Consider the following 11,643-nt stretch of genomic DNA (forward strand, 5'->3'; position numbering starts at 1 on the left):
CACCACATGACAATTTGGAAAAAATTGGAACAATAGAGTTGTTAAGTGTGATGTCATTTCTGGGTCCAAGACACATCAGCTGATTAAAACATATGTTTACGATCTCTTCTTTTTATAGCGACAACACGTCTCATGGTAAAAATGCACTGCAGTTGTTTAACACTAGCAAGGTTTTACCTGTGACAGAAAGTGTACGGGGAGGTTGAGCGAGGCTAAGCTAGCAGTTAGTGATATATATACTCACTGGTAATCTTATGTTGTCTCTGATTATTACTGCTAATTTTGTGAATGGTAATTGTCTTGTTTGATAAATAAGAAATCAGCTGTGAAGTTGCGGGTTGAACGTGGAAATGACATCATCACTTGGACTAGATCATGACTAAACCAGGACCAAACCAAGTTCACACCAAAACAAGCATGAACACAGCTTAAGTACCTTGCTCTTTCATATCTGAACCTAATAATCTTTAAAAACTGACTACTTTCAGTAGAGATATGCTCAGAGCTAATTGTTCTGTTTCTTATCTGAGAAATACATTTGGCACAAAGCCAGATTACTAAATGGGTGTATTTTTGGTTGTACTGCAGTAGTGAAGGTGTTGTTGTTTTATTTGCAGTAGTGATGTGTTGTTGTAATTGCAGGGGTGAACCTGTTGGTGGGCACAGAGAACGGCTTGTGGCTCTTGGACAGGAGTGGGCAGGGGAAAGTCTACTCTCTTATCAGCAGAAGAAGATTTCAGCAGATGGACGTTCTAGAGGGACTCAACGTCCTTATCACCATCTCAGGTACTAACCATCTCAGCTACTAAGCATCTCAGATATTAAACATCTCAAATACTAACTATCTCAGGTTAGTTAGTTAGTAACAAATACTAACTATCTCAGGTACTAACCATCTCAGGTACTAAACATCTCAGATACTAAATGGGTACTAAACAGATTGTAAACATCTCAAAACATCTCAGGTACTAAACAAGTACTAAACAGATACAAAACATCTCAGGTGCAAAACAGGTACAAAGCATCTCAGATACTAAACATCTCAAAGCATCTCAGGTACTAAACATCTCAAAGCATCTCAGGTACTAAACATCTGAGGTACTAAACATCTTAAATACTAAACAGATATTTTAACATCCCAGGTACTAAACAGGTACTAAACATTTCAAGTGCTAAACATCTCTGGTACTTAACATTTCAGGCACTATACCTGAAAGAATAAAGCTTCAAGTTCATATCTTAAGCGTTACTGGCGTCTTTTGAATACTTTAGTCATGTCTGAAGACATTAACTATTTTAATTTGACTTTAATTTTATTTAGTGACATAAAATGGCTAGCCAACCAAGTCTGCAAATTTTTCCTGTGTCTGGGTGAGTTTCCTCCCAGCTCTCTGGTTTCCATCAACCCAAACATGCAATAGGTCAAATCCACCAGCTAAAGTAGACGTGACCAAGACTAGCTCAATATCTGGAGATGGTTCCTACAGCTGACAGGAGCAAGACGAGAAGACAAATTTTCCTACAGGGACAATAAAGGGTACTTTAACTAATACGCTGAATTGTAACGCATATACTTTATGTTTGCTGCAGGTAAAAAGAACAAGCTGCGCCTGTACTACCTGTCGTGGTTGAGGAATAAGATCCTCCACAATGACCCAGAGGTGGAGAAGAGACAAGGCTGGAGCTCTGTGGGGGAGCTGGAGGGCTGTGGACACTACAAAGTTGGTAAGTAAATAAGACTTTATAAATCAAAGTTAAAAAGTGCTCTAAATCTTAAACTAGAGGACCCTCATGATTATGTACAATTGGGCTGAACAATTACAATCAGGATTCAGTAAGAAGAGGCAGGCTTCAAGAACCAAGAATCCAATTTCAGAATGTTTGTACGAGTCTAAACTACAAGGTTAGCAGCTTTTACTCAGATTAAGACCTCATGGAAACATAGGGAGGATGTCTGACACACAGGGAGAGCATTGGACAAAGAGGGACAAACAGAAGAGGTCTCAGCTACAAGGTTAGTAGGATTGTACTCAATAATACACAGTATTTATTTTCAGCAGTTGTCATGAATGTTACTTAAACATTTGCAGTGTTTGTGTTTTCCTAAATGTGATCATTTTAAATCTGATTTCACGTTTGATTTGCGTGTCGTGTCCACAGTCCGATATGAGAAGATCAAGTTCCTGGTGATTGCTCTGAAGAACGCTGTGGAGGTTTACGCCTGGGCCCCAAAACCTTACCACAAGTTCATGGCCTTCAAGGTAAAAAACAAACCATGGATTCAATAGAAACCACAAATATTTACATATAAGATGCATTACAATGGCTAATGACTCTCAAAGCACAATCCAGTATTCTGTTACTTCCCAGGCTTGGTGGTAAAATCTGTAGCCAGAGCTGCCTTGCCCTGCCCCTGACTGACAGCAAACAACCTCTCTCACCATTAAGCGTCTGGCCCAAAGACAGAAAGGAAGACTGAACTGACTAGACCTGGAATAGAACCATCCACTTCCTAACTAAGAATTAAAACAGGGAAAACAGAAAGAAAATTGTGTGTAAACAATGCAGTAGTGTTTGTTGTATTTAGCCATGCTCTTACTAGCTTTAGCTTTATTTTAAGCTTTCGCTTTAGTTTAAGCTCTAGTTTTAGTTTAAGCTTTAGCTTTAGTTTTAGCTTTTAGTTTTAGTTTTAGCTAGGACACAGGCCCAAGAACAGTCTATTTACGTCTGCCCCACTTCTCAGTCCTCTGAGGCCTGAACCAGTTTAGACTCTTTAAACTGGTTCAAATCTTTTCTCATCAATATTCACTCAGTATTGTAACTACCTGTAAAGTAAACACCTTGCTTGAGTTTAAGTATCATGTACAGATTAAATAAAACACTAAAGTGCAGAAATATCACTTTATACCATTTTTATTACAAGTTTTAAGCTGGAATTTTTTCAACAAAATATCTCCATGTTATGATTTTGCACATGTCCAATTTCAATTTTTATTGTTTTTAATCTAAACCTAACAGGGCTATACCAGGTCTAAACCAGAGCAAACCTTGGTGTTATATTGGAGTAAGCCATGACTAATTTAGTTCTTAACTGTTTGAGAAACACAAGACAGGCACACAAGTATAAATACCAAATAACATAATAAAACTATAAAAGATAATGAGTTAATAATAAATCTATATGTCTGTTGACTGTTTCAGTCTTTCCGGTCGCTGCCTCATAAGCCCCTGTCTGTGGACCTGACTGTGGAGGAGGGTCAAAGGTTAAAGGTCATTTATGGCTCAGTGTCGGGTTTCCATGCCATTGACGTGGACTCCGGAACACCCTATGACCTCTACCTGCCAACGCATGTAAGTACGCCAAGATGCCCTCACATGTGCGTTAGATCTCCCATGATCCTATATTCCTGTGTGTCAGATGCCTTGTCATCCTCCTTAATCCCTGTAGTGTGTCAGATGCCGTCCCATCCTTCTATACCCTTATGTGTCAGATCCCCTGCCATCCTCCTGTATCCCCATGTGACAGATGCCCTCCCATTCTGCTATATCCCTGTAGTGTTAGACCAAGATGGGGGCAGTTCAAATGCCTGGTTAATCTGCTATATCAATTACAAAACACAAAATGATGTTATGCTTTGTGGGTAAAAATAGTTGCAGATTTTAGTACAAACCTGCGGGATTCATTTTCAGATGTCTTCTTATTTTTCACATCTTTGTACCTTCTTTGTTTCTGTGAGAACAAGATTCACAGTGAGTTCCAGTAACGCGATCTTGACATTTATGAATAAGAGGAGGAGGAATCCAAGTTTAAGACAGACATTTCTCCTTATAAGAGTGCAATTAAAGGGCCTGCAGATTTTTTTCCCCATGTATTTGTGCAAAATGTGTCTTGTTCCAGTACAGATATATTATATAAGCAACTCTTGAGGTCAAAGTAAGTTCACTGTGTACTGTCTTCATCTAATTATAAAGGGTGGCATTGTCTCTTCATGAACTGCACTAATAGCATGCTAGTTGTTGTTAGCTTTACCTTAATGGCAAAATAAAGCTCTGAGCTCTAAAAAATGTAAAAAAGTGCTGATAAACTCATTGTAGTGAATAATTAGGATGCTCTGAATGAATAAGGTAAGTGAGGAATAACTTTGGACCACTGCAAACCATTTAAAATGAAGTAGTTCTATTTTTCACATTTTTAAGACAGATACATTGCCTTTAAACATAGTCCAGATTACTTTTTTTTTTAAATTAAAATTAATTGTAATTGGAACTAACTTTTAGTGTGGGCAGAACAGTAATTAACTGGAATTATATGATTTGTCACAATAGCTCACATTTATCTGTGAAGCTGAACTTGCCTTTAAAACCTACATAGAATCTGCATCGCTTCTGCACAAGGTCTAAAAATACTCATTCTCCCTCGCTCCCTCTATCTCTCAACCCATTATAACTATAGCCCATTTAAAATCTCCCTCTCTCTCCTTCCTCTCTCTCCTCTCACCTCCCCTTTTCTCATTCTCTCCCTCACTCCCACTTTCAATCTATTGCTCATTTAAAAGCCCCCCCCTTCTCTTCCCTCTTACTTTTTGCCCTCTCGCTCTGTTCCCGATACCCTCTCCTATCCCTCTTTCTATCAGTCTCCCTCTCTATTGGCTTCTCTCTCAGTCTCCACCCTCTTTTTCTCTTCCTCTCACTTTCTCCCTCTCCCTCTCTCTTCATCTCTTCCCCTCTCCCTCTGTTTCACTCTTCTCTCTTTTTAACCATCTCTCTTCCCTCTTCTCTCACTCTCATTCTATCCTCCTCCTGCTCTCTCTCCCTTATTGCTTCTCCTCTCTCTGTCCTGTTCCTTCTACAGCTGTATATTTCATCCATATTTTTAGTTTCATGTTTCATTTCTCTCAAACTCGTCTCCACCTGCAGCAGGTCTGGCTCTTAGCTTATTTTTAGTTTTGGCCTTGAGGAGAGACTTCACCACGTTACTCTCGTTTATTTAGTTTAGAGTTTTAATTCTTATCTAAAATATCAACTACTTTTGAAGAGGATCAGACATGCTTAACCCATATATTTTGGTTTTAAGTGTATTTATTAGTTAAATTATTTTAGTTTAGTGCTGTTGTAGAGGCTCAGACATGCTTGGACCCCGGTCCAGGATAAAGATCGCTCTGCCTCTGTGGATGCCAGTGATCGTCATTAGGATTGTATTGGCTCAGAATCTGGTAATGTATTTAAGTTAATAGGACAATAATGGAATTTTTGGACTGAAGAAGTTTACTCTGTGTTTCATCTGATTTTAAGATTAGCCTTTATATTCTATCTCTAATTCAATGCAGTTTGGGATTGTTTTCCTATATTGATACTTTGCAGCCGATGTTATCAACATTCCCTGGGACTGTGATGCTAACTGGAGGCACTGCTCTGTTACTCTGTTTCTCAAATTAGACTTTAATCTGAGCTTTAGTTTAACACAATCTGACCATAAAGAACTGATTTAGCTGGAACTACAACAGGTGATCTGATTTGTGCTGTTTAACAAGTCCCTCTCAAATAACATTACAGTCACAAGAGAGCAAGCATTAACCAACAGTTTCTGAGTTTTTCATCTTTTTCTTGAAAATCAAACACATATTGTTCATATGTTGTTTGAATCCATTTTGTATTTTTCTGGAGATTTTCAGATTATTAAGGGGAAAAAAATTCAGTGTTTGAAAATGTGTGCATTGTATCACCATAGTAACTGCTGAACATTTCACAATAAGCATGTGTGTAATGTCACTGCAAAGTATCAATTCAAGGGCGCTCTTGCCTCAGTGATTTGGCTATTATTCATAATAATGAGCCTATAATATACAATGCAGGAAGTAATGTTTGTGTGAAGTGCCATTTTTCAACCAATGATTTGCTCCAAAATATTGCAAACATTGTTATTGGATGGTGATGTCTATGTCATCTATTCAGATATGAAGAGTTGGTTTTAAGACTGCAATTTGCTGGTAGATTTACTTTTTAACAAACTTGTATTTCGTATTTTTCAGACACCGTAAATGTTACTCCTACGTGAGTAAGCTTTTTAACATTAATTACAAGTTGTGGTTGCTCTTCTCACTGTGAGCGGCAACTCTACCCACCTCTTGCTATTTCAATGGTCACAATTTGTAAATAACAAAATCTGCAACTAGCTTGAAGTTGTAATGAATTACTTCTGAACTAAATGTCATTTTGTCTCCAGTTTGTTATATGGCCCAATGTTATGTCTTGTATATTTGTATGTATATTTCAGATCCCTGGTAGTATCCGGCCGCATGCCATCGTCCTCCTCCCTCAGACTGCAGGCACAGAGCTGTTGGTCTGTTACGAAGATGAAGGCGTTTACATCGACACATTTGGGAGAATCACCAAAGACACGGTGCTGCAGTGGGGAGAGATGCCTGCCTCTGTGGGTAAGGAACCAGTGATGTACTCAATCAATCAAACTTTAATACTTTTCATACAAAAAGCTGTAACACAAAGTGCTTTACAGTCCATTAAAAACAATCCCACACACCTTTCCACCCAAGCTTGCTGCTTAGACTTGTTATGAGTTCCGCTAGTGGCCACTCATTGGTACTGCAGTGAAAACAAATCTTTTTTTTTCAGATCAAGTTTTTCTCAGCTCAAAGTCCTACTATTGTCTTAAAAACTACGCTTTAATCGTTAGCTTTGGCTTCTCTGCACTGCTCTTGCTCAGCTGTAGCTCCGCTCTACCTACTCTCGCTATGATTGGTCAGAGAGGCCACGTGGTACGTGAGACCGCGCTCCTTGCTCGCGCTCACGTGGGGGTAGAGCACAAATATGCATGGTCAGTAGGCAGGAAATCCACTGGATGTACCTAGCCGCTAAAGGCTACTTGAATGGGCAGCCGTATTTAGGCCCCGGGGCTTGGACCCCACAATCAACTCAACGCACAGTACTTCATATGAGTGACGGTATTATTAGGAATTTATTTACATATTCTTATAATAAGAATTGTTAATAGCTATCTCTTTTTTTTAGTGCATTATTGGTACTATTACAACCCAATATACTGCCTCAGCCCCTCTGAGCTACCCAAGACCACTCCCTAAATACACCTTCTCACCTAAATACACCTTCTCACCTTCTCTCACTGTTTACCCTTTACCCTCCTTCTCCTGTAGCATACCTGCAGTCCAACCAGGTGATGGGTTGGGGAGAGAAGGCCATCGAGCTGCGCTCTGCTAACACTGGAAGTCTGGAAGGAGTCTTCATGCACAAAAAGGCTCAGAAACTCAAGTTCCTCTGTGAGAGAAATGACAAGGTCAGAACCAATACACGTAATATGAAGGATTATATGTGTACATATACATATACATATACATATATATATATATATATATATATATATATATATATATATATATATATACACACACACACACACACACACACACCCACACACACACACACACACACACACAAGACAACTGTTGTTGTGATTTTGGGCGTTACAAAAATAAATGAATTGAATTGGCAAATGGCAAATAAGTATCTGAACACCCTGTGATTTTGCAAGTTCTCACACTTAGAAATCATGGAGGGGTCTGACATTTTCATCTTAGGTGCATGTCCACTGTGAGAGACATAATATAAAAAAAAATCTGGAAATCACATTGTATGATTTTTTAAAATCATACAATGGGCATAATTTATTTGTATGTTATTGCTGCAAATAAGTATTTGAACACCTGAGAAATCTATGTTAATATTTGGTACAGTAGCCTTTGTTTGCGATTACAGAGGTCAAACATTTCTTGTAGTTTTTCACCAGGTTTGCACATGCTGCAGGAGGGATGTTGGCCCACTCCTCCACACAGATCCTCTCTAGATCAGTCAGGGTGTTCAAATACTTATTTGCTTCACTGTATATGTGTGTGTGTGTGTGTGCGTGTGTGGGGGTGGGGGTGTGTGTGGGTGTGTGTGCGTGCATGCATACATTTTCTTTCGAGCAAAGTCTCGAACCCGTACTGTAACCACTGACCTGTGGGTAAATGCTGTACTGCTGTGCCACTGCCTGTTTAGGTGTAGCTAGTTTTGACTGATGTTTGGTCTGGAGTTCATGCTAGCTGGTTCTGTTTGAATGTTCAGAAGTCCTCAAAGTGGCTTCTGTAAGAGGAAAAAGTTATGTGATTTAAAATAAATAAGTGACAGTTAGTGGTTGTATCCTTGGTCTGACAGGGTCAATGAGAAGCCATTGGTTAGAGTTGGATAGGCTCTTGGTGCAGGTTTCTGACCCACAATGCAGCTGTGGCTATGGAAATGCTTACTTGGGCAGTGAATAAATGCTGGTTGTTCTAGCTGGCACTAAAGTGTTATTATGTCACATCTAAAAAGGGGAATATATGAAACCCATGAATTTGTCTCTTTTAATTATTTTTTTTTTGTGCGCTTGTTTTTCAGGTTTTCTTTGCATCAGTGCAGTCGGGTGGTAGCAGTCAGATCTACTTTATGACTCTTGGACACAACTCACTCTTCAACTGGTGATCTTCTCTGTGTTCTCCTCTGTCTGTATACTCTATTATAATATATGGGAGGACAAACCCGTGTAAACCACCCTGTCTGGAGACACACAAACCTGTCTACCACTCCAAACCTCCATAAGAATACATGAGACTGGAGACAACAACAGGTCCATATGAACTGTCTCTTCAGCTGGTGATCTCCTCTGTTCTGTCTAAAGTACAATATACAACATGGAGGGAGCACAAACCCATGTAAACCATCCAGTTTGGAGACAATACAAAGTTGTACACCACCTCCATTAGAATACATGAGACTGGAAACAACAACAGGCCCATATGAAATGTCTCTTCAACTTGTGATTTCCTCCTCTGCATTCCTCTATACTCCATTATAACCCATGGGTGGACCAGATATACATGTAAACCATCCAGCCTGGGGACAATAGAAACCTGTACCCCACTCCAAACCTTCACACGAGACTGGAGACCACAAGAAGTCCATTTCAGCTCTCTCCTCAGCTGGTAATCCATAGTAAAACATGGAAGGATCACATTCTGCATATAAACCATCAAGAGTGGAGACAATAGAAACCTATACATTGCTCCAAACCTCTATTAGAATACATGAGACTGGAGAGAATAACAGGTGCATATGAACTGTCTCTTCAGCTGGTGATTTCCTCCCATATATTGTCTATAGTCCAATATAACACATGGGAGGACAACAAAGCCATGTAAACCATCCAGACTGGAGACAAGAAAAGCCTGTACACCACTTCTAACCTCTGCATGAGACTGGAGACAACAAAAAGTTAATTTCAACTCTCTCCTCAGCTGGTAGCGCTTTATAATATATAGTAAAGCATGGGAGGATCACATTCTGCATATAAACCATCTTGATTGGAGACAATAGAAACTTGTACACAGTTCCAAACCTCCATAAGAATATGCAAGACTGAAGACGAGTCCAAATGAACTCTCTCATCTGCAGGCAGTGCTCTATACTTAATTACAATGCATGGAAGAACTGCATTCTCCGTAGGAACCATTCAGTCTCGAGACATTATGATCTTGTACACCTTATTATAAGAATACATGAGACTGGAAAATACTGATATACCTGATTCACTGCGCTAAACTATACTATGCACTATACAAAGCATTTAAACTTGAAGTGGGACCAACCATTTTCACCAATCTCCCAGTACAATCCAAGGATTGTATTTTAAAGGTGCACTGTGTAACTTTTCTGGTTTAGAGTATATCACCTGCTCATCTCCTTTTAGATGTTATAGTCTTGATCGGAATGTTCCACAGTATGGCAACTTTTTTGTACTTATCTAAGTACAGTGTTTTTATTCCTAAAATAACCAGCATGTTTTCTGTCAGAAGGATTGCCTCTCCACTTATTTTACCTGTAACTTTGCCTGGTAGCCTCGTCTGCTTGTCTCTATGGAAATAGAGGAGTTGAATGCTATACTGTGGGACATTCCAAGCAAGGCAATGACCCCTCTATGGACAAAAGTTACATAGACCATCTTTAAAGCCTTGAAGAACTGTATAGTTTGAACAGCCTATGCTTAAAGCTGTTTTTTTTGTGACATGGTTAGTTCTGCTTCTCGCCAAGAAGAACTTGAACGTTCAATCAAGAAATTCTATCAAGATATTTGCAAATCTTGAGATTCCGGAAAAGAGGAGATAAGGAACTGGCTTCAAACAATTCAGTAAAAATCAGCTTGTTATGTTTTGTTGGTCGATGAAAGGTCTGCAAATATACAGAGAAAAAAGTCGTCCATTTTGTGTTGGTTTGTGAACATGGGACAATATTATATACTCGACAAAAACTGAATAATGTCTTTATGGAGGAAGTTCAATGCAATGGACATGACTTGAAAGCATTTAAATCAGTATTACAATGTTATATGCACTAGATATTTTAGAGTTACCATTTTTATAAGACAAAGAAGCAATGCATGGCTTTGGGTTTAAAGGTCATGTTTAATAAATCCTATTATGCAATGTATTTAGAGATATAAAACAATCCAACAGATCATTTACAGTGTCCTTTGATAATATCAGTGGTGACTTTAGTAAATTTGAACAAAAAGCTTTTATGTAAACAAAATACAGTGAGGGAGTTTTCCTGTCTATACCTGGGGGGTAAAGAACAAGTTCTGGTTCTCGCCCCAGTTTATTCACGGTTTATATTTATATTGGTTTAGACCCAGGTTTCTCCTGGTTTAGTCCTGGTTTAGTTCCTGATTTAGTCCCTGATTTAGTCCTGTTTTAGTCCCTGGTTTAAACCTGGTTTAGTCTCTGGGTTAGTCTTGGTTTAGAACTGGTGGACCTTGTTCACCACAGACGTGATCAGAATTTCTAGCATTATTAGAGGGAACGTTTTTACTCAATTGAATAAATCAAAAACAGATCCATAAAAAATATGCAATATAGCCTGTTTTAATTTCCTAAAATTATGTATTTTTCAACACTGTTTCTAAAATCTAAATTTGCCATTTTGTAATGTTTTGTGTAAATACTGTTTTGAATGCACTGTTTGTATGTGCTACATCGAGCCATGTCTGTGTTTAAGTATTTTATAAATGTGAAGAGCAAATATATCTTTATAAAAGTATCAGAAAAAACTGACGCAAAATATTCTGAAAAAATAAAAAGAAGGATCTCCAGTTATTATAACACATTATCCAATTACAATTTTGAAATGTCATTTTAGGGAGGTCATAACTTAACTATTGAACAGTATTGCTAATTCTAACGAAATGTAAATTTGACGTATTTTAATCATGCAAAAATATGACTAAACTGAACACCTGATTCAACCAAAGTTTTAAGATTTATGCAAAAAAAAAAAAAAAAAATCTTAATTTTTAAAATTGTTCTACTTTTTAATGTGAATATGTTTTGTTTGTTTTTTATTTTAGAATAGTCTAAAACATAAGTACATTTTAGTTGGACTTGATAAATGTATTTCAGCTGGTTCTGTGCATTTACTATAGAGACATTTTATTCTTATAGGACCAAAACTTGACTTTTTTAGGTTAAAGTTAAATTCATTTACTTAAAGTGAAACCATATTCCTGATTAAAGGTGCACTATGTAACTTTTCTGGTGGAGC

At 38.2% G+C, this 11,643-nt stretch overlaps 1 protein-coding gene across 1 annotated transcript in view; it reads left to right on the forward strand.

Annotated features, from left to right (window-relative positions):
• LOC117377282 (mitogen-activated protein kinase kinase kinase kinase 4-like) overlaps positions 1-10,954 on the forward strand; it is a 66,394-nt gene extending 55,440 nt beyond the window's left edge. Inside the window, exons 27-33 of the mRNA XM_055224662.1 lie at positions 643-786; positions 1,591-1,725; positions 2,161-2,261; positions 3,202-3,351; positions 6,275-6,434; positions 7,170-7,309; positions 8,449-10,954. Of these exons, the coding sequence (XP_055080637.1) occupies positions 643-786; positions 1,591-1,725; positions 2,161-2,261; positions 3,202-3,351; positions 6,275-6,434; positions 7,170-7,309; positions 8,449-8,532 (914 nt within the window). The 3' untranslated portion in view covers positions 8,533-10,954. The remainder of the gene's footprint in view (positions 1-642; positions 787-1,590; positions 1,726-2,160; positions 2,262-3,201; positions 3,352-6,274; positions 6,435-7,169; positions 7,310-8,448) is intronic.
• Positions 10,955-11,643: the final 689 nt, after the last annotated feature.

Source organism: Periophthalmus magnuspinnatus, chromosome 10 (assembly GCF_009829125.3).
Source record: "Periophthalmus magnuspinnatus isolate fPerMag1 chromosome 10, fPerMag1.2.pri, whole genome shotgun sequence".
Taxonomy (NCBI): domain Eukaryota; kingdom Metazoa; phylum Chordata; class Actinopteri; order Gobiiformes; family Gobiidae; genus Periophthalmus; species Periophthalmus magnuspinnatus.